Below are 24376 nucleotides of genomic sequence, written 5' to 3'. Positions count from 1 at the left end.
CCTATGGACGCCACTGATTTTTCCCTACAGTTACCCATAAGCCTTTTGAAAGCAATACCATTTTCTGAGACAGAGAAACAAGTGTGACAATGCTACATGTACATGTCGCATACAACTTCAACACTTTTGCAATTGCACCTGGGCGAAAAGTCAGTGCAAATACCCATACGAACCTGAGAACAAATAGGAACAAGTTAACCCTCAGTGAAATATGGAAGAAAAGTAAATTTGGGGCAAAATAAAATCATTGACAAAGTTTTACAATCTCAACCAACCCCTCACTGCGCTGTGTCAAAGAAAGTTGCGGTTCCGGATTTATACCGCCAATTATAACAAGAACTTGTTAAGTGCAAGTCAAAAGTTAAATCTCTCTTCAGTTGATCTTTTTTTTGTTTTGTTTTTCTTTGTTTCTGCAGAGGCGATTGACAGCACCGTTGGTGTTTGCTACAGCCTCGGCTGTGATTGGCTCATCACTTCAGTTTGGATACAACACTGGCGTCATCAACAATCCCAAGCCGGTAATTTTATTTTATGAGTGTAGAAAATTCCACTTAAAAAGCGCTTACTCTGTCTGGCCTTGCAGTGACCATGAATCAGCCAGTTCTAACAGTGCCTGCAGAAAATGAAGCACCATCCAAGGTCATTCAGGAACAGAGAAGTGTTCCCATGATATCTGCCATATCAGTTGGCTGCCCTCGGGCTTGCCTTTTTAAAATACATGTACCACACTGGCTTATTGCACAAAAAAAATGACGAAATATCATGTAGCCTCCACTGGTCACCCCCTTTTGCTATGAAAGAATGTACGGCAAAAATCGCTCTGGTCTACCCAAATTTGCTTCCATGGTTGTGAGGTGGGTTAGTGAAAAATTCTGCAACCTAACGGTACATGTGCCTGTTAAAATTCAAATCACAATTCATTTAATACTTGTGTACATGTATTGTACTTGTACATGTAACATTGAAATAAACTACATGTATATGCAAGTGTGAATGTCATTGGTGTTTTCCCAGCATGTTAAATAGTACGAACATATTGGACTGGTGGGCTACAGTAAGCACCCACGTGCATACCTGTACAGTATGTGCACTGTACATGTACTGGGCTCCACAGTACTGAGCCCAAGGCAGGGTACTGTTCATGTACAAACTATTCTCTTTCATGGCGCCAATCTTTACCTTTCTAACCTAAACAGGCTGCACAGCTGTATTATGTAACTCAAGGTAGCACCTGATACAGTTTTTGCATGGCGGTGCCCTTTATGGGTCCCGTCCACTAATTCAAGCCCCATTGAAAACAGTGTAAAATCAGCTCCGTTCAGGGCCCAATAGCATGCACGCCAACATCCCTGAGATTTCTGAAACACAAATGAAATTCTTGTCTGGTCACTTATCTTTCAATTTCTTTTCAATTTTTTGTGGGTTAACCAATTACATTTATAATTATTCCCACAAAACAAAATCACCCCCCAAAAAGTGATTTTTTCCGAAGTCTGATTGCAGCCATTTTTCAAGGGGCAACCCTCAACTTTCTCGGGCACTGAGGACCATTTTTCAACCGTAGTTTTTAGCCCTTCTGCCATCATATGAAAGCCCAAAGACCCAGGGAGTTGATCCTGGCAACGATTTACACAATCTCACCATTTTGGGGGCCAAACAATCCCCTTTTTCAAAAGATACTGTGGGGGCACTTTTAATGCCAATGAACTGGTCAGAAATTCTCACTTGAATTAGTGGTCTGCACCCTTTATGAACTCTTACACAGTTTTCTGTGTCTTGCTCTTAGAGTGTACAGTGTATGCACTGTACATGTATACAGGATAGTAAAATCTGGTTTTAGTCCTCCATGGGCGAGACCAGTGGGCTCCTCAGGTAAATATGAGTCACAAGTAAGTTGGCACAGGGCCTGTACCATGTGCAAGTACTGTACATACATGTACATGGACATGTATATACATGCACACTGGTACACTGTAACCGGTTCCTTGCACAGGGCATTGCACATTTGAATATCATATTTGCTGTTCTTGTGTGTACCAGTTCATGTGCTGGTACTTGTCACTGGGTTACGGGGAATAACGCACATGTTGAAATTTGATGTCATGGGGACATATGTCGGTCCCTGCAACTCAGTCCAATCTTTCGTTACAAAAGAAAAACTGCCCCCTGAATTTGGTGAAGGCCCACCCACACTGACTTTTGAGATTGTGTGGGAAGAAAAAGTCTGTACTGTACTAAACCTGCAACCTCAGGCAGACAGACAAACCGAACTCATACAATGCACTACGATGTAGATATTTACACTTGATCAAATACTGTACACTGTCCTTGTTGAAGATTCTTTCAGTGACTCTTTCAATGCTTAAATTGCAATTTTTAATATTATGTTTATTTGATTATATTGTTAGTTTATTCAGATTCATTGTATCAAATGCGGGTGGTCAAATTTGGAGTGATTTTGGGGGTTTCACTGTGTCTGAGAATTGGCAATACTTTCATGACTTTCACAATGTCAAGTGCAAAAAAATTCCACTATTAGTGAAGCTGCATGTATCTTTGACCATTGGAGCAATATGGGTCAAAACCCTTCATAAATTTTGTTTTGGGAGGAGATTGCATCAGCCTGTACTTTGAACAGATTAGTATGACCCAGCAAAGACGCATTTATCTTGCTTACAGAAGTCGGAGTGATACAGTATTTGAAGTAGACTCTTGGCGCTACCTGTGCATACACACACGTGCTGCTTGAAAGTATGGTCAAGCCCTTGTTTAGTTATTAACAGGGAAATATCCACTCAGTTGGGTCCACACACTCAAACTACATGTACTAAGTGATTTGTTTCCTGAACTTGCACTGATATGTGTACATGTACTTGTGTAATCCTCGTTTCATAACCTACCTTTGATGATGTAACCATATATCCTCCAGCAATTTATAACCAATCTCATCTGAATGTGTTTCAGTGCACTGATTTTTGATAGAGTCTGTGGGCTAGAAATGTTTATTGGGGGAAAAAAATCTGCTTAAAATGATGTCAAATGACCCCTGTGTGTCTGTGCACTGTGGCAAATCAAGTGGATCGAATTTTCCACAGTCTTTGACCGGTATAAGCAATTGGAGGGGGTCTTAATCTTTTTTTCTGTTGAAGTACCCTGGGACATCTGAAAACCGGGCTTTGAAATGTGATAGGACCTGTACTGGTACATGCAGTTGTGCCATCCTGCTCAAAAAACTGCATATTGTTTTGAAGCCAGTTTTTTTAAGCTAAAATCATATTGTGGGCCCCTGCACTGTAAAATATAGTCCCCACTGTTTTGGGGGGCTTTTGCAATCTTGATAAGATGGGCAAACGGGAAAACACTGCTAAATCTATTTTTCTTCTCCATTTGTGGTACATCCCTGGGTATACTGCACTGAGGGCATGACTTTGCCCAATTTGGGGACGGAAATGAGTTCAGAAGTCTTTCGTTTTTTCAAAGAACAGGTGTTTTGCCGGAGATCATAGGCTTTGATTTGAAAATTGGGCTTCCTAGAGCGGTTTTGGCCAACCCTACCCTTGAGGCACTAGAATTTGCCAAAGTGGAGCATTGCAGCAAAACTCTGACCTGTGTATAGCATGAACTTTGATACAGAAACTGACTAATATGATGTAACCCACAATGGATGCGGGGACGGCAGTTGCAAATAACATTGAAAAAGTGCTGAGTCACACAAAGGCAGCACTTTTTTGTATTATAAATGCATTCTCTTCAATGAGAGGTTTCTAAACCCTTCTCTACAATGCAGTCATGTGGATGGATGCAAAAGGACATGCATGTAGACGGGCTGTTGATGTACACACTGTTAGCCCTAACCTCTCTTCAGGCATGGAAGCCACAAAATACTACCCAGCAGCAAAAGTGAAGCTTGTGTGAATACACAACCTGGCTGCCTGATGCTGGGAAGTATTATTCTATTGTGCAAGCTTTTCAGCCTCAAATAACATGTACCACTTAGCATTGTATTTTATACATGTACATGTACATCAGAGTCCTGCACCACAAGTGATATGCTAGAGGGTTGGGAGTCCACAGTACCGCATGGCACAGATGTGTACATGTGTATGTGCAAAATTTTGCAGTTACAAATTGAAGTTGCAAGACCCAAAGTTCACTTTTAGCTGTTTAAAAAAAAGCAGCTTCAAAAATGCCATTGTTTTAGCTGGAACTTAGCACAAATTTAATTTGTTTAACCAGTACGAGCAGTTCTACCAAAGAGCACCTTTTTCGGATGGCCCAAGGTGCGTATACCCGTATACATGTATGTACGATTAATCATAATTTTTATTCCAATGAATAATTAGTCCTGGCCCAAATAGTCCATGTACATGTAGTATACTTTTTGTAGTGGCAGTACTGTACTGACAGGCTTACATGTAGCTGTCCGAATGGTTTTTTTCCTTTTTGCCATCGACTGCTTTTTGGCTGCGAGGCAAATGCAGGCCTATGTAATACCAATTGCCGTCTTCTGTCTGTCCGTCCGTCCCACCGTCCTCAAATGTTAAAGTTTTTCCTTGCAGGTCCATAGATGTTAAATGTGCCAATGAGTGCTTGTTTGCTTCCTCTTGGAACTCCATCAGAATTTACATGTAAATAGTCTCATATGAAATTAATGCTCAGAAACTTATGAATTTAATGAAAAAATTATAAACATTGAATGTTAACGTTTTGAGTTGTATTGCATACCCGTACTTACCCGGTAGTACATCAAGTACATACAGGTACATGCACATGCATGCGCTGAGCACTCCTGCAATGTACATATGTAGACATACATGTAGACTAGGAACATGACTCAAGAGCACTGTTCTCGGAACAGGATCACACACCACCTCCTCGTTAGGGTTTTACAGGAACACACGGAAAAACTCGTGAGATTCTGATTTTTGAACAGCTGCAAAAGTAGAGAGATGGCTTCCAAAGCCATAGACAATGGGAAGTTTTGCAAAATTAACATTAATTATTTTCCGTAACAGAGAAATGAATGTTCCGGTTTATATAGAAAAAATTCAGCCCATCCAAACATTAACTCTCGAATGACGTAGCCTACATGGACGCCGCCATGTTGCATGTTGCTTGTCACTAACTACCAGTGATAACCAGTTGTTTGTTCCCGGCGTTCGAGCGGCCGACCCGCGAACAACAAATCAAACTGTTCGTGAACATACGGGAACAAGCCGCCCGAACTCGGCCATACAAATGTACATGTACAGTATGTGGGGAAAAATGTAAGGGAGGGGGGGACCTCGATTAGGATGTTTGTTGGAGGGAGGGGTACCTGTAGGAGGAGGATCATGGGGACAAAGTACATGTATGTAGAAAGTAGATGAAATGCTGGATGAGGTTGGCGTAATGGTTGGGGCTGGATTAGTGGGATGATGGGACAGCCAGAGTAAAACGTACTGGGAGTAATGGGGAGGGGGTGTTGTAAGAGATGAATGGGATGATGGGGAGGGGGCGGAGTAGGACATGGATAGGATGATTTGAGGGGTGGAGTAAGAGATGGATAGGATGATTTGAGGGGTGGAGTAAGAGATGGATAGGATCATGGACGGGTGGAGTAAGAGATGGATAGGATCATGGAAGGGTAGAGTAAGAGATGGATAGGATCATGGAGGGGTAGAGTAAGAGATGGATAGGATCATGGAGGGGTGGAGTAAGAGATGGATAGGATCATGGAGGGGTAGAGTAAGAGATGGATAGGATCATGGAGGGGTGGAGTAAGAGATGGATAGGATCATGGAAGGGTGGAGTAAGAGATGGATAGGATCATGGAGGGGTAGAGTAAGAGATGGATAGGATCATGGAGGGGTAGAGTAAGAGATGGATAGGATCATGGAGGGGTAGAGTAAGAGATGGATAGGATCATGGAGGGGTGGAGTAAGAGATGGATAGGATCATGGAGGGGTGGAGTAAGAGATGGATAGGATCATGGAGGGGTGAAGTAGGATATGGATGGACAAATAAGGTGGATGTGGGATTGGAGATAGAGGGGATTAGTCAAAGTAGACATGGTAGATATGATGATGGGATATGGGATGATGGGGGTAGAATTGTAGAGGATAGGAATATGGGGTTGGATACAAAGTGCAGAACTGTACTTAAGAGGAATTTTAGTTATGCACCATCCATCAAACTCACAAATGCATGGCTAATATAATCATCCAGGTCTAGTCTGACTGTACTGGACCCACATTCTATAGGCATTCCTCTCTCCTGTAAAGAACTGTGAAGCCTTTGTAACCGTATCTCCCTTGTTGGTGGTCTTTGTGGATTTACTTTTAAACGACAGGCACCTTTCAACACACAGTCTGCACACAGCACTTCCTAGGTTTTTTTCTCCTAGAGTACAATGAATTTTATTGCTAAGGTCGATAAAATATCATGTACAGGTACATCTGTATTGTAGTCGTATGTCAACCAATCTTGTAAAAAATTTGGATGAAGCTTGGTTAGTATTTTCTTGTTTAATTTAGTGACCATATTTGTACAACTTGGATGTCTCTTTCTTTCCTGTTATTATAGTAAAGAAATTCAAATTCATAACAAGCAGCGAGCCATGGCGGATTTGCCGTTCTAGTTACCTCAGCAGCTCTGCATCAAATTGATTTACTTTGAGATTGCTTCTTAAAGGATCCGTGAAACGAACATTTCTTAGAAGCACTTGTGGTGTATCTCTCCACCCTTTGTCCATCTATGAAGACTGTTTGACATCTTTTTTTGCATTACGTGTACTGAAAAGTGCACTTTCAAGCATTCAAAATTGACTAAGCATTTCTGGACAAGTGAGAGCACTTTGCTTTGATGCAAATCCAGCAAGACGTGGTTCAGTTAGCATGTTTTCATGTTCAAATTGTGAACTCCAAATTTGCTATCTGAAGACATTTCTGTGGAAAGCTTGCTTGTTAGCTTGTTGCCGTGACACAACAATAACTTGCCAAAGGAAATGAAATCTACGATAGCAGTGTTTAAAAAATCTAGACATTTTCTGTGCACAAATCTTTGCAACACTAAGATTCATTGCCTTGGATGACATCATAGTTTTGCTCACGAATATGCAAATTTCTTTACCATAAAACCAAAAGCTGCAAAATGTGTGTTAAAATTGCAAAACAAATATTTAATATAAGGTTATTTGAAACCCTAAGATGCAATTTTAGTGGTTTTTGTAAAATGTTTCTCTTTCATGGTCCCTTTGAATATCTACATGGTTGCTTTAGCTGAGGTTGAAGAGACAGGTTCTTTCCTCCCCCCCAAAAAAAAGAAAATTTGGTTCTAAATCTGTAAAGTTATTGGTTTCAAGCAAGACAATGACATGCGACCAATGCGGTTCAAATGATGCTTCAAGTCTGTCTACATTGCCCAACTTCCTTTGCAGCAGTGGACTGAGTCGCTTGTGGAATGGCCCAAATTTGAAACCAAGTTTAACCCTAACTGTCCCAAATCCTCTAATTTCAATACGATTTTACATACACCCTTGGGGGTTATTTGAGAGAAATGAAGGCAGAGGTGTAACAAACGGTTATTGACTACTGTGTTATGGGATATACATGTAATGTTGTTCACATCTTGGCATTTGTTGGATACATGCTACATCTTACACCCCACAACTGTTAAACATTAACTGGGTGGAGGGGGGAATTTTCCAAACCAAACATTACACAGGTGTACATGCATGTACATGTTGGGGCATGGGGTCCAACAGGATGGGTGTTGACTATCGATACATGTAGCAAAGCCATCACAATGCTAATAATACTTAGGGGAGTCAGGTTGGCATAGTGTTTCTTTCCTCGCCTTCCACTTCCAGGGGGGGGAGGGCTTAGGTTCGAATCCCAGCTCAGTCCACTTGTGGATTGGGTTTTCAGTCCCTACTAGAGTCCATGGGTTTTCCCCGAAACATTTATCCGAACATGTCTTCATTGCCTTCTTCATGCATTATCATCCTGGTAATTGTCGCTAAATGCGTTGTTGGATGATCAGATACGTGTATAAATATCAATAATAAACCAAGGTTTGGATTTTGAGGGATGTAATAAGGTACATCTGCATGTACCCGTAAGGTTATTCCAAATTCTGAAATATCACCATTCCGGGTATTTTTGTTCAGTTCTAGGAAGATCCATGTACATGCACCGATACCGGCACAAGTTTGCACTTGAAATGTTTTTTACCTCGTCAACATTGAAAACATTCCAATTAAAGACAATCAACCTATATGTGTAAGTTTTAACTATTCATAGTTTTTCATATTTTCCACCAGTTGCCTAATCTCCTCCTATTCCACCTGCACTTTCTCATTTGACTGGTTCATGGTACATGTGCAGATGTACTGGATTTGTTTCATGCTCAGCAAGCCCATTGAGAACCAAACTACATGCACATATACCGGGACATGTACATGAAGTATACATCATGCAGGTTGACTCATAGCCTGATTCCATCCTATCCTATTCAGAAAAAGTCCGGTGGTGGTTATAACCATATTTCATTTTCAAACGCGCCTAAATATTAACCATAACTCCCTTGGATGTGTCTCAAATCATACTGAAATTGGAGGAAATAACCATTAGACCTTTCTGGTAATAGTGAATACATGTACATGGCAGCTTGTGTTAACTAGATTGAAGAATCCAGCGAAAATATTAAGGGAATACTTTACGTACATGTGTATGTAACATGTACTTGGGTTAAATGTACGACCTCAAGGCACTTGACCCTAAGCCAAAGTTAATCACTGTACATGTACCGGGTATAACACTCACCAGTTTCTCTGACTGCAGCTTCTTTGTTTTGTTCTGTTGTTGTTTTTTTTTACCAATCTGCACTGGCGAAATCAAGTAAATGTCGTGTACCATCATACCAGGCAGTGCCAAGTTTAATATGCTTCAAAAGTAGGCACGAGCAAACACTTCACTGCTAACGACCGTGCACGGTTATTGCAGTATTAAGGAGAATTTGCATATACTGGTATTTTGTTGCTGCAGAAGAGGCATATGACATGATACTTCAAACAAGCTGAGCGCAAACACACAACAGCCCTTTTCATTGATTAAATTCCTTTGATTGCTCTGCACATTTTAATGCCGATTTTGGAGATAGCAATGTGGAAACGGGGACCATTAAATGCATCGTACATCATGCACTGACTGATAAAGTCCTTCAGTTCAGAGCTGCCTTGTACCAGTTACTTCACAGCATTTCATAAATGCAGCTGTTAAACATGTTAAAAGGCAGGCACTGTAGCACCACTACCCAACGAAAGCAAACGAAAATCCTCCCTAATAATAGGCGGACGCTTTTTCTGTAGCATACTACTTGTGTGCCAGCAACAAAAGTTTGCTGACTGAAGGGATCAGTGGAGGGGATCGGCCAGGCAGCCTCAGTGAGCACATGTGCTAACCACTGTTGTGTGTGTGCATCTGTGTGCATCTGCATGTACATAGATTTGTAGACAGCCACTCTGCATACATGTACTTGTATGGTACACACCCATTGTGCATTGAGGAAATTTACATGCACATGTAGTACAGAGTGATTTTTTTATACAGCATTTGCAACAAACAGGCTGAGGCCGTTTTCCAATGCTCAACTTCGGCTCCGTCTCAGGCTTCAACTGTTTTTTAACTAGCTGATGTTGAAGCTGTAAGCGCAGTAATCAGTCTAATAGTGCCACAAAACATCAAATAAGATGCAGGAGAGCCAGAAATTACAGTAATCCAATTTGATCTAAACGCTTCAGGCCCACTATCGGGGATTTGTTTTGGGAACGAAGCCCGAGACGGAGCCCAAGTCGAGTATTGGAAAAGGGCCTGTGATAATACACTTCTCAATGATGTTATGTAACAGGACCCCACATTCTAAACATTGAATGACTGACAATATAACACACTCAATATAATTATGTACATGTAACAGGACACGCCATTTCACACTGGTACAAAAAAGGGATAAAAGTCCAGATAACTAATGCTAATGTGAGAGGTTTTAAGCATCCAGTGAAATAAGTCATATAGAGGAATACATATGTACATTGTACATGAGCATGGGACGTTGAGGAGGTACATATACATGTAGAATGACTCAATGAGTTGGAAGTGGTTGGGGGACCAGTTAAGCTGTGTTGGTGACATGATGTTGAGCACTATCCATGCATACAAGCACTGTGCATGAAACTACATGTATATGTATTGTACTGCCAGGTATTTTCTCATATACATGTACAATTAGTGCAAGTTAAGTTTTGACACTACATGTGCATGTATTCACCCAGCTCTGCCGTGCATCAATTTTATAATGAACATGTACAGTACATGTACAGGATGGCATTCTGTGGCACATGACAACGGTAGCCATGTTTTGGTCCTGTCTTCCACCATGCCCACTGCTACAACTTAGAGTGTAACATAAATCAGTGAAAATGTTTCTTGAATGTAGGGTTTTTTTTTTTTAAAATGCATATGCAAAGGAATGACATACATACACTGTACATGATAAAGCCAATAAGTGCAATTTTTTTTTGTTAAGTGATATCAAGTCATTTTACGCAACATCGTCATTTACTGTCCACAGAATCAAGCACTGATCCTTGATATATCATAGAATGATTTTTTTCAATGCCATTAAACCCTATTGAATTCTACACTATTCAGATATCAACTGGACTTACAGTTACATAGGCTAGGATTTGCTGTGACAGAATAAAATCTCAGCTTGAACCAGATTTCAGTTCTTGAATCTGGGGCCAATTTCATAGAGCTGCTTAAGCTTGAAATTTGCTTAAGCGCAAAAAAAAACCTCACTTGATAAATCAGGTAACCAGCCAAAACTCCATGTTATGTACATGTATGTTGTTTTAGGATCGTACGTGTATTTAGCTGTTTTTTGGTTAGCATGACAATCAGATAGAGTTTAAGCTGGTAATCTTGGTTTATTAAGCAAATTTTTTTCCCGCTTAAGCAAATTTTGTGCGTAAGCAGCTCTATGAAATGGTCCCTAGGCTTGAAAAATACCTTTGCAAGCCACTGACCATTGGGATGGCCTTGAGTTCTGTGCAGGCTTGACCTTCATGGGTTTCACATTCTTGTAAAAGTTTTAGGCACAAGAATGGCGTGATTTATTTTTCTACAGTAACAGAGGAAATCAACAAATTTTATTCCTTGCTAAGTAATTTGATTACATGTGTAAATGAGTTGACCGAAAAACAAGAATTCCATCAGGCCATTCGGACATCTCATTTGTCGAGGAAGGAAACATACATGTTGAATGTGGTGTAAAGAGCACATGTCACTCTCTGTTTCTACACACTCACTAAGTACATACTGCACTTGTACATATCTTTCCCACCCAAGTACAGTACATGTATGTAATATTCATTGTAATGCGCTTGTGAATATTGCATGGAGTGAGCGCAGTTGAATTAATAATAATAATAATGCATCAAAGGTCTGTTTAATGCAGGGGTCGCCCATATGGTGCTGATAAGCACTCGTCTATTTAAAGTACCGGTATGGTATCTAGACGATAGACAATACGTACCGGTTATTTGGGGGGGGTAGTGGGAGATTTTTGCAATATTATTGGCTCTAGAAAGCTTAGATGGTCACTGAAATTTGTGAAGTGGGCCGGCTACTTGTACAGTAACATTTGTGCAGGCAGGTAAACAACTGATGCGATGCCGTCTTGTTACTACAACTCAAAGGCTGTTTCAGCTAACTTCATTCTTAGTGCTTATGCTAATGTAATGCAAATCGATCTCCATATTGATGAGCAAAAGTATGATGTCAACCCAAGGAACCACCGCAATGTTGCTTTAATTTGTGCACAAAAGAGTTGCTGAAATTTCTGATGTTCTGCTGCCCTGAATTTCCTGTTCCTTGGTTATTCATGGTTTGTACATGTATGGTCATGTTCAGGCACAATGAGCAACACTTTCAGAAAAATGTTTCCCACAGGCAAATTCTGAGTTCACAATTTGAACAAGAAAAACATGAACAAAAATACACAGAAACAGCACCCTCAGTTGTTGTTCAGAAAAGCTACATGTTTGTTTCAAAAGGTGGATGTTTATTACACTTAATCCCAAAAGGGTTTCAAGTACATGTAGTTATCAAACATCTGCATTGAAAATTATCAATTCCATAATCCTTAAGCAGTCTAATTGTTTTCCTGAATTAACTGTCTTGACTTGATTTCTCAGATTGTAAATCTGTAAGGGTTTCTATATTGATTTACTACTGATTTTTCCTGTTGTTTATTGGTTAATACATTTTTGAAATTCAAGATAATGGTACCTGTGAACTGATGTAACGTTTTATCTAACGGGATTGTATTTTTGCATAACACATACATACATTTTGTACATTTACAGCAAATTTTAGCAGATGGAATGCCAATATTCCTTTGTCTTTTCATTGAACAGGTCTGTGTACAGTGTATGTAAGCAAAATGGTCTAATTGTGCCTTGTTTGCTTGTGCGCAAATGCTGGATGGGAAAATTTAGAAGTTTTCTCAGAGCCTGGGTTAAACTTGTTTAAATTGTCCTAGCAAAAACTGAAGGCTGGCTGGGTGGTACAAAATTCATACACCCTCCTCCCACAACAGATGCTGGTTCTCCCAAGTTCTGAAATTGTCTGAAGTTTTGAACTTGTGTACATTGTAATCTCTTGCCAGGTGATCCAAGATTTCTTCAATGAGACGGAGGAGCGGCGAAGTGGCGAGCCCATGGAGGACAACCGCAACGAATTCCTCTTTGCCACGGCGGTGGCCATCTTTGCTGTCGGCGGCATGGTGGGATCCTTGGTTGCTGGCCCGCTGGCCGATCGGCTTGGGAGGTAGGGATGTTTATGTGGCTTTTGGGGCCCAGTAAAAAAGATTGATTGTTTTAGATGAGCTGAAATCTTGCCTCTGCGTCACAGTATGATGCGCTTCCAATTTGACCAGTTTGTACTTGGTGTGAAAGCAACATCAGAAAGTCAGTTAATCTCAATGTTTGCTGCTACCAGGACCTGAGAAATTTGTTTCATCCTGAAGTGATGAACTGGCTGTAGGCATCTTTCATATCTTCTCTCCCCGTTGCAGCTCAGCTATACGTCCTTGTGTATCATTATTTTAGTATTTATATCCATACATTGCGCTGAGGAGAGGAAGAGGTATTTGGTTCTCTTTTCAAGGGACCATGAAATACAAATATTTTACAAAAGCCCTTGAAATTGCACCTTTAGGTTTTAATTAATCTTATTTTCACTTTTTGTTTTGCAAGTTTAACCCAGGTTTTGGAGCTTTGGGGGTTTTATGCTAATACACATTTGCATATATTCATGAGCAAAACTATGATGTCATCCTAGGCACTGAATCTCATTGTTGCACCGATTTGTGCATAGAAAACTTCTAGATTTGTTACACCCTGCTATCATAGATTTCATTTCCTGTGGCAATAAGCCAGCCAGCGACCTTTCCACAGAACTGTTTTCAAAAAAGCAAATTTGGAGTTCACAATTTGAACATGAAAACATGCAAACTGAACATCAAAGCAAAAACGCCCTCACTTGTCCAGAAATGTGTGGTCAACTTTGAATGATTTAAAAGTGCACTTTTCAGCTCACGTAACGCAAAACAAGAGAAGTCAAACCGTCTCCACACATTGAAGAAGGGTACAGAGATACATGTACACAAAAAGTGATACTAAGAAAAATTCATTTCCTGGATCCTTTAAAGTCTGTCCTCTGATGAGCAACAATACCGTTGATGGCATCAATAAAATTATAAACAAGGCAATAAAAAATTTGAAGGAATGCTGTCAAGAACAATTTAAAAGATGATGCAGACAGCATTCCGCACTCATTAAGGAAAGGGTACACACATCAAAGGGAGTTAAGAAAGATGTTTTGTGAAACCAGCCTCTAACCTGATCCGATGTTTTGGATTTAAAAGGTGTATGAGATGTGGACTGGTACTTTGTTGCCCTGTGTTGCATTTAGCTGCTCCCTCAAGCTTTTCTTGAATTCCATCCCAGGAAGGGGACCCTGTTGCTCAACAATTTCATCGCTCTGGTGGCAGCGTTGCTGATGGGACTCAGCAAAGTGGCCTGGTCCTTCGAGATGTTGATCATCGGACGGTTGGTTATCGGTCTGAACTGCGGTAAGTGTGTCTGTCGGTGCACTGGACACACCCAGGAGACTACACCAGCACTGCCATTGCCTCTGGCCATCACTTGAAAACTCCTAGATTAAGTTTGGCCAGAAGCTCATCCAGTTCATGGACGTGTAAACACAATCTGGCTACGTGTGTTACACAGGCCCGACTGACTGGTTAAGATGTCAGGCATGCCTTGACGCACCTACGCATGACATGGGAACATTATATCCCCATTTGGTTTGCTCCCACGCATAAAGTGCAAGAAGTCTGTGGAGGTGAACCACTTGTTGAACTAAACTTGGCTTCCGTGCCCAGGGTTCCCACGGCCTGGAAAAGTCATGGAAATTTTGTTTTCATTTTCCAGGCCTGGAACAGTCATGGAATTTTGTAAAACTGACTAAAGTCACGGAAAAGTCATGGAATTTTTCAGACACTGTGTGTGATTTCTATCATCAGAAATAAGGGCATAAAATGCGTGATTTTATTCGCAACTTTACATGTCTGAATAGTCCCAAAAAATGGCGTTATTTAGTCATGGATATGCATAATTTGGTCATAAAGAAGTCAAGGAAAGTCATGGAATTTAATTGTCCTGTAGGTGTAGGAACCCTGTGCGCCTGTCGTACCGGTAGGGGCAAGTGTTGCTCCATGGGTGTGCCCCAGAATAATAGAAAATATGAGGCTGCAGAGAGAAATGTTTTACAAGCACTGTTCAAATGACTCTGGGCTTTTTGTCAAAAGTTGGCCGTCATACAGGTATCTTGCCTTCTCTGAGAAATTGAAATGTTCAGCCAACAATAATACCGTTCCTTCAGCAAGTGGTTCTAATTCCTGCAGCTAGTCGTTCTGGATGTGTCCAATCCAATCATTCCGTAGGTGTTGACTGTTGAATCATCACATTGTGGAGGTACATGTACTTGATCAAATGTTTTTTTGCTTGTTTTGTGTCCATTTCCTGTCTGTTTTCTGTCTTAGTTTTGATTCTTAACCGTTTATTACTGTGGACAGGAATAAATACCGGCATTGTGCCAATGTACCTGTCGGAGGTCTCCCCATTCAACTTGCGAGGGGCGATCAGCGTGATGAATCAGCTGGGCGTGACGGTGGGCATTCTCCTGTCCCAGATCCTAGGTCTTCCGGTGCTCTTAGGTAAGGGCTCTGGCGACACGGGGTCCCCTCCTTCCAGCTTGAAAGATGTGAATCAACTGTCTGCATCTTTCTATTGAAGGGCCCAGGGCCAATTAGAAAGCAGCTTTCAAACAGTGGCCACTGAATATCCCTTGAAATTGATTTTATGTAGTGACAAATTCGATCCAATTTTTCCCATCAAGGACTCAAGTAAAGTGTCTTCTGTCCAGAAAAGCAGTGGACGAAGCCCCAATGCCATATTTTATTGCAAAGTGCGTACAACCAAAGTTGCAACGTGTACGATGTTGGCCACTTCACTGTACAGATTTCTACCATGTCATCGTATTTGTAACTCAACATTTCACTGGAGGATGATTATGGGCGGTCATTACATGACACATGGTCAGGGAGCCCTGTCAATGTGATAAACTCTCCTGATGATATCCAGTCATCATGTGACCATTGCAGGTACGGACGCTCTGTGGTCAGTCTGTCTGGCATTTGCCGCTGTGCCCGCCGTCTTCCAGCTTCTCTCCCTGCCCTTCTGTCCTGAGAGCCCACGCTACTTACTGATCATCCGTGACAAACAGAAAAATGCAGAGAAAGGTGGGTATTAAACTTGAAGGCGGTCCAGGCACTGGGGAAGAGTCCAAATAATCCGGTCCTTGTTACGGGGGGGAGGAATATTGTAAGCTGTGTTTGCCTGTTACTGATGCACTTCAACGGCTGTGGATTTCACAAACCAATATGAACTGGTGTAGCATCACTTATGTTTACACCACATTTACATGTACATAGAAGTCATGAGACAGTTTATGCCGCATACATGTATCACAAAGCAGGGGTTTAGATAACGTGCGTATTGGCGTGAGTGAAGTGAAAAAGTTCAGGTATTTTCATGACAAAAGTAGAAACAAACAGTAAAAATGTTCAGGTACATGAATCAAACGGGCGTAAGTACTTCCGGCGCCCGTCTGAGACAAACGGGTGCATTTTAGCTACCTGCGCCTGTTAATTCGAGCCCTGATACAAATATTGCGGGCAAAAGAGTACTGGACACTACTCTGAGCAAGGAAGTGGGTATTGTACTCATGGCTTGAAGAAAATGATCGAAACCCCTGACAAAGGTCACACTATACATACATGTACCTTGACATCCTGTGGAACAGTTCAAAGCATAAGATGAGAACTCACATCTGCCATGCCTTGTGTGCACCAAGCAGTCATCATTCTTTATGCAGTTTTCTAACCTCTATCACAGAGATTCCTCTCTCAAGTTTTTAAAAGACGATTTTGAATCACAGCCTATTCAAAAAGTGATCCCAGCTTCATCATTGCCCACTGCCCATCTCAAGAGAGTTACTTCCGAGTTTTCATTTACAAGAAACTTTAAACACTGAAGTGGACATTGTTGTCTGGATTCAGGGCTATGTACTACCCATCTCAAGAGAGTTACTTCCGAGTTTTCATTTACAAGAAACTTTAAACACTGAAGTGGACATTGTTGTCTGGATTCAGGGGTATGTACTACCCATCTCAAGAGAGATACAGTAAAATCTCGATAACTCAAAGTTGGTTAACTTGAAACTCCACTTAACTCAAAGAATAATTAATTCCCGCCGAAAGAATAGACTTTTATGTACAAAACAAAGCCGTAACTCGAACTGCTCATGTTGCTGGATTTGTTTACCTCGAAGTTTTTGTGTAGCAGATCCTAAAGAAACCACCGCCAAAATACTTCCGGAAAGTGTAAACAGAACGCGGGTCTAGTTTGAATCATTTCTGACACGCACACTTTGTCTTTTCACACAGGAACACTTGCAAGCGCTTCAATAATGATCAATCTAGACACGTAAACCACACCGCGACCGCAAAATCCTACTTGCAGGAATTGACCCAATTGTTACCATGGGCCCATTGTAGACAATGTGTCGGCAGGCCAACTGATGGCTCTTTGCTGTGGCTGTGTCAATGCATTGCAGATCTTTGTGCACGCACTACACGTACGGAAGTTAGGTCTGGCCTAATGGTCTGGCCCAACTGCTTGCGCTCGCCCGTGCGATGGCTGCCCAATTAGAGCCACAAACCACAGCATGCTCACACGCAGTGGACCAACCACGTGACTGCAATGCAGAGCTTTTGTGTAGCCAAATTTCGCTCCCAAAAAATAAACAAAAGTTTGAAAATAAAGAACGAAGAACAAAAAATAAAGACAGAGACACCAATAGCATTTTTGTTTTTAGGAAATTTTATTTAAGCGCAAAAAGGTGCACCCTCGTGATGAAAAAAGTCGTCTGACTCATCGGGGAACCCCGCCCGAGTGTGCATGTGCAAGGCGCAGCGTTGCGTTGCGGTGCGGTGGGGTATCAGAAATGGGACCACCACAATGTGTCACACATTCACAACGCAAAAGAAAGATTTGCCACCCAAGGTACACAGTTTAAATGATTAACAGTACATGTAATCTATTATTTATCAGCCGATTGACCACAAAAAATCCTCCGCAAAAATGTCTTTCTATGAACAAAAACTTGTGGCGCCAAAATATGAAATAACCACAATGTCATTTCAAAAGTCATCATAGGGAGGTTTACGGTAACTGTGCATCATTGTATAGGTGCATGTTATGATACACATCGTAATAATGACTTAACTTCAAAAGAAATCGGGACCTTCTTTAAACTCGAATTTTGGATAACTCGAAATTTTTGTCCATTCCCCAGATATTCGAGGTATCGAGATTTTACTGTGATTCAGATCTTTTGTTTCCAAATCACTTGAAATTGCTGAGTTTGACATTTTTGTCTGGATTCAGGGTCCACTTTTATCACTGATGGGTTTTTAAACTTCTCAGCCATGTTTTATCATTTGATGAAAACCACCTGCATAGACCAATCAAGGTGCTCAGACAATCCCTAGATATAAATATTGACTTGTCCAGATTGACCGCTCTCTCACCTCCCCATCGTTATTTCCTCTTCTCTGCAGCCCTGGTCTGGCTGCGCGGCGACTCCCAGATCCAGGACGAGATTGCGGAGATGCGGAGGGAGTACACGGAGGAGCAGAAGGAGGAGCGTATCAGCATCTTGCAGCTCTTCACGCAGGCCGCGCTGCGTCGGCCGCTGGTCATCAGCATCGTCATGCAGCTGTCGCAGCAGCTGTCGGGTATCAATGCGGTGAGTGAACCAGGATCAGGTGCCAACAATACGTGCACGAATAAAGTTTATCCTACCGGTAGGTATGTCCGGGACAGTAGACCTCTGGACTGGCGATGCAACACTTCCTGCCCGTGCTTTCCTAACTGGTTAGCGTTAGTGGCTGTAAAGCAACCTTTTGTGTACAGTATCCCTGGGAGCTGGTGTCAACCATGCAAGGAAATTGGCAAACCCAACTCACGCCATTCATATTCTCAGGGGCGGCTGACGAGTTGAACTCTAAAGCTTGTACACACCAGTACACGTGTTCCAAGTTGTCAAAGGGGTGAAGCTAACTCACAACTGGCAATAGGTTAATTGATTAAGAGCTGTCAGTGCACACTGTGCCTTCTGTTATGGAGGTACAGTAGGCACTCCTATAGACATTTTTCCTGTGATGTTACAATCGCGCTGGACTGCTGTGTTGTGATGGTAATGTGTGCATAATGTTGTAACGGTAGGTAATCTACCTATTCCAAATAAACTAGTCAAGCGTGCAGTGTTCGCACGTGCGCTTACACGTGGTTGAAGCTGCCCGTAGGAATAAATGCAATCACCGTGACCAAGGCGGTCCACACCCAGTGGTATTGTTTACATTTAGCGCAATCCAGTCACTTGGGTGAAAAAAAGGTCTATTGTGATCTTTGTGAGTCTTTGCATTCTTCTTTCATTTTGTTCATTCTGTGCAACAGGTGCTGTACTACTCCTCGGATATCTTCATCACAGCTGGAGTGCCAGGGGACAATGCGAAATACGCCACGCTGAGCACAGGTGCTGTTATGGTGCTGATGACTATCATCAGTGTGAGTACTGTGGCTTTCTCAAGTTTAGTGTACCCATAAAGTTTCAAACTTTAGTTGGAGTTGGAGGAGGTTAAGCCCTTCTTAGTGAATTCTTCCCTTCAGTAGGAAGGTCTTCACCTCTTCCAATTTCTAAACTTGCCAAATTGTGTTTGTGTGATTTAGTGAAGTACATCCAAGCTGCCATAACTTTAATTGGCTTGGTGCCTTGACGTTGTCCTGTCTTTTTTTGGGAGTTCAGCATTCAGGAGTTGATGAGGATGAACTGAGAGCCAAAACCTAGTAACTAGTTTGAACCAGGGCATTCAAGAGTTTGCATACATTGTGGATTGTTTGTAACGCTCTCTGCGCTTCAGGTACCCTTGATGGACCGCAGCGGCCGGCGTTTGCTGCACCTCATTGGGCTGGGCACCATGACAGTCGCGGCGGCCTTCCTAACAGGCTTCCTCTTCCTCAAGGTGAGCCGCCCCTCGGGCTGTCTGTTAGCCCCACCTCTGTCTTTCCTGGCCCATGCCTAATTTCCAGTTTTGCCAATTTGGACAAACCATTCCAGAATCTTCTGACTTAAATCCGTCACAACCGGCCAATGGCTTTTCCACCTCCTGGGGCATCCCGTAACTTGCAAAAATGCCTTGTAATAGGGACTAAAGGGTAAACCTCAAGAGTGAAGTCAAAGTCATGTCTGTCTGACCAACAGATTTCATTTGTATTGATTCCCCTCAAATGGTCTTTTCTTTTCTGGGACATGGTTATTTCAGTTTCATCTTTTTTCTTTCCCGAAGGATTCCTGGTCTCCTGCATCTTACGTCAGCATTGTGTGCGTTATGTTCTTTACAGTAGGATTTGCCATAGGGCCAGGTAAAGTGGAAAATGTGGTTGTCCTTTTCTTGTAGTCATAAATGTGACCTGTCACCACAAAATGAGCTGAAAGTCGGAATTTTCAAAAGTAGAGTGACTAGAGTGAGTGACTGACATGCGACTGAACTGTGACTGACTTGCGACTGACTTTTGATGGACCTATTTAAAAAAAATCTGCTAATGCTTTAAACTCAGAGTAGTGATCATAGAATCCTATCACCATGGTCAGCTGAGCCATGAAAATGGTGCCCTTCATGGCCAACTAACTGGAGTGGATCCATTCCCCCCAACAGGTTCTATACCCTGGCTGATAGTGGCCGAGCTCTTCTCCCAGGGACCCAGGCCAGCTGCTATAAGCATCGCATTTTGTGTCAACTGGACTGCCAACTTTGCTGTGGGACTTCTCTTTCCGATCCTACAAGTAAATGAACTCGTGTCTTTTTTTAAAAATGTCTTTTTTTGGGGGGGGGTGTCTGGGATAGACTAACAACACTACTTTTGTATAAAGTCTGGATATGGAAGCCAGTGCAGTGTTTAGATATTTCTTCCCTTTGATGGACTCTCTTTGGGAGTGATGTGAAAATCAGTTACATGTATCCAAGGCAGAATACTTGAGTGGACGTGTTACAAAAGGAATGTATCACCGTGGTGACAGTTTTGGTCACCCTTGAGAATGGAGAGGGGCCTGCCAGAATGCCTCAAGGACATTTATGAGTCCCTAACAACCATGCTACAGGAAGCATGGCCGTATGTAAAATAAGGCTGTCCAGGCATGCAGTGGCCCTGGTCCCAGACTAGGGCCACTCTACTGGACTACCTCCGTGTCCTTGGCCCTACGCCCAAACTAGATCAAAAGCCATCACTCTCTAACAAGGTTCCTATGAGTGTCATATTTTTGTATGACTTCACTCACCCAAGCAGTTTATTGATTCACCAGAACTGAAGCTCCCCAACCGTTCCCTGTTAGCGTGTCTATTTTGTCTAGCTCTGCTATTTATTTAATCCACGGATTCACTCCCAGTTGTGGAGTGGGTGATTAATACGGTCAGGATCTTTTTGGTCTGGGAACCAGACAGCGGTAAATAAGTAGATCCCAAGATTACAGTGGTGTCAAAGAACGTTAAACTATGGCAGGCTGCAAGAAAAGTCCTTGTTGGGATTGAGGCACACATCTGGTTGGCCCGGCCCACCAAGCAACCTGCAACTCTTACCAATGCTCAACGGCAAATACATTCGCTGGGCTGATAAGCATGGATGGTTTCATCACCCGTGCCCAGTTGCCTGACCCGAAGCTACTGAGGAAACAGCCATTGGGCTCTACATACCGGTATTTATTGTTGTCTGGTCCCCAGACCCAAAAGATCCTGACTGTGTTTATCGGCCCATTCATTGATTGGGAATGAATCAGTGTAGTAAAGGAATAGCAGCATTGAGATGACAAAATAGAGACCACGATATCATGAGCAAAAACAGTCAGGAGGTTGTAGTTCGGCTGGATTAATGATCTGTTTAGGTGAATGAAACCATGTTTGAAATTAGAGGCCCTTCATCGGAAAGTCCCTGTGTTTCTAGTTTTGGTGTAGTGCAAGGATATGGAAGTAGTCCTGTAAATGGGCCTTAGTCTGGAGCTACCTGACCCTATTCAGTGAATCCGTGTAGTAAATGTAGTGTTTACAGGTAAACAACAGGCAAAAAATCAGGGAATGAAATTTCTGGAAACCCATGATGTACAATGCTAGTCACGTCGACAGAGTGCCAGTTTTTTCTTGCTTCATCAAAATTTGTCTCCAATTTAAAAGCCAACTTGTGTGTTTGGGAATTCAAGTTTGCCCATCAGGGTCAGCCCCAGTGATTGACTCTTTGGGGATTTTCTCTCTTTTGACAGAATGCCTTGCAGAACTACGTCTTCCTCATCTTCATTGTTCTTCTCGTCATCTTCTTCGTCTTCACTTTCTTCTTCGTGCCGGAGACCAAAAACAAGAGCTTTGAAGAGATCAGCGCCCTCTTCAAGGACAAGTCCAACAAGGCCGAGGAAGCCGGAGTGAGTAACGAGAGCTTTCGCACTATTGAAAATGATGCAATTTAACATATGTCTCACTAACCGCTGTGGATTTCTAAGGCTATTAAACCCAGGATAGCATGTGTTGAAGGGCCACTCACAATTCCAGCTTTCTGAGGTGATTGACTGTCAAGGCAATAAGCAACCTCCTCAGATTTTGTCAAGTAGTGATCTTGAACCTCACAGTTGAAATTTGAGAAATTCCAGACTGTGCATGTTGATCCTGTTTTAATAATTTCTTCGTATTGGGCAATTATTTTTTATTAAAAAAATTGGTCGTAGCTCTGAATTTTTCGGGCCATGTAATCACAACCTGAGGCCTATTGGTTAAGAATCTGTAATTGAAATACGCACAAAGGCAAGACAAAATTGAATAAAGGCTTTGGGAGTATGGGTCCAAAGAAGTTTTCTCTTTCATTTTCTCTGCAAAATGTGTTTAAAAAGTTCATTAGATTTTGTCGCAAGATTTTTGTTTACGGCAAACGAAGTTCGTCTGAATGGAACCTAAAAGAAAGAGTTGTAGCTGGCCTTCAGTGAAAACCCACACACGCTCTATATCACATGCACACTGGATTTTGAGTTATCCTGACAACTTCCACAGCGTTGGTGTCAGTGTCTTTGCAGTAAATTATTGAAAACTACAGACGTTAGGCCTAAAGGTTGGCTGTGACAAATGAACCTGTTTACAGTGCCTTTTCAATAATGTTCTCTTCATCTGTTCTACACTTACAGTTAACTTTTATTTTCAGTCTAATTGTATTAAACGATTCCTTCACACCACGTGTATTACTTTAACTTTCCTTTCCTTATTTACCTGTCTTCATAGCTGGCAAACTTGTCTGTTATTGTATTAAACGATTCCTTCACACCACGTGTATTACTTTAACTTTCCTTTCCTTATTTACCTGTATTCATAGCTGGCAAACTTGTCTCTGTGTACACGTTGCACATCCATTGGTGTTCAAATGCATGAAGCGTTCTCTTGTTTACTCACTTTGTAATCCTCTACTCTCCATGGAAATGCTGTGGTTTGTTTGTCATGTTTGAATAGACCACCCCAGCTCAGATTTACCAAGCATTGGCATGTGAATATTCCTTTAACACTTTCTTCATGACATTCTTCTAAAAAAATTGTTCTCTGAATAGCACTGAATTGTTCATTAACCCTAACAGTCCTCAGTCCTCCAACAGGTGAAGGACTGAGGACTGTCAGGGTTATAGTTTAATACTGCACCGTACATCAATGTACATGTACATGTGGCCATGAACAGTGGCCTATCCCCGTGTGAAATTTGAAGAAAAACATTGCAGGGATTCCAGTTTTCAGGCAAGGCTCTTCGTAGCAACTTCTGAGGTGAAGGTAGGCTTCTCTGGCCTTATTGCCAAGCTGCTTACCAGAACCTGACTCGCATTCTTGAAAACTAATTGAAAATTAAGGTTCTTTCTACTTACTGTAAGTCACCCACAGTTGATAGAAAGTTTTGAATTGTCAATGTACATTTCTGTCCAGTAAATGTTTTGTGATTGATTTTTTTTTCTTCACCAAACCGTTCAGTAACCTGAGAAAAATTCGCTAGGGAGACAATTGTAAGGAGCAAGTTGGAGTGAGAGGAGATACGACTCATGCATACCAAACCATTATTTGCTATCTGCTGTCAAGATTTGTTGAGTTTGCAATAGTTTACCGCAAGCAATATCTCGCACAATTTCTCTAACTAGACAGACCTCTGCATGTTTATGTTTTCCAGTTTAAATGTCATTATGTATTGGGGGTTTGTTTGATCTTAACTTTATCTCCATTTGCTCTTCCATAGACTTCACAAAATATGGAGGGCCTATTAAACTTGTTATTTACTTCATTTTCACAAAAGAAATTAGGTCCAAACATATCAAAATTCTTTGAAAGTTCCTTCATTTCAAAATACATTGGTAGATCAGTTTACTAACAGGAGCTTAATATTATGTACAATGTACATGTCATTTATAAACATATTTTTATACTTTGTGGAATTATGAATGACCTTTTTAATTTTTTACTGCATACAAGTGCTTTTTTGTCATTGGCCAAAACACTTAAAAATTATTTCTCAAAGTGTGCTTTTTTTAATCTTTTTATAAATTATGATACATTTATAAATGCCTAGAGCACTGAAATGATTTCA

The 24376-nt window shown here is 41.6% G+C and overlaps 1 protein-coding gene across 1 annotated transcript in view; it reads left to right on the top strand.

Annotated features, from left to right (window-relative positions):
- LOC110986531 (solute carrier family 2, facilitated glucose transporter member 3-like) overlaps positions 1 to 24376 on the top strand; it is a 38934-nt gene that overhangs the window by 1455 nt on the left and 13103 nt on the right. Inside the window, exons 2-12 of the mRNA XM_022248462.2 lie at positions 417 to 518; positions 12712 to 12872; positions 14054 to 14178; positions 15184 to 15324; positions 15772 to 15909; positions 18292 to 18479; positions 19190 to 19300; positions 19654 to 19755; positions 20080 to 20155; positions 20449 to 20576; positions 22041 to 22196. Of these exons, the coding sequence (XP_022104154.2) occupies positions 417 to 518; positions 12712 to 12872; positions 14054 to 14178; positions 15184 to 15324; positions 15772 to 15909; positions 18292 to 18479; positions 19190 to 19300; positions 19654 to 19755; positions 20080 to 20155; positions 20449 to 20576; positions 22041 to 22196 (1428 nt within the window). The remainder of the gene's footprint in view (positions 1 to 416; positions 519 to 12711; positions 12873 to 14053; positions 14179 to 15183; positions 15325 to 15771; positions 15910 to 18291; positions 18480 to 19189; positions 19301 to 19653; positions 19756 to 20079; positions 20156 to 20448; positions 20577 to 22040; positions 22197 to 24376) is intronic.

Source organism: Acanthaster planci, linkage group LG16 (assembly GCF_054643075.1).
Source record: "Acanthaster planci isolate LZ-2023a linkage group LG16, COTS_SCS, whole genome shotgun sequence".
NCBI classification, from domain to species: Eukaryota; Metazoa; Echinodermata; class Asteroidea; order Valvatida; family Acanthasteridae; genus Acanthaster; species Acanthaster planci.
Note: the sequence above shows the minus strand (reverse complement) of the source record. Positions and strands in the feature narration are given on the sequence as shown.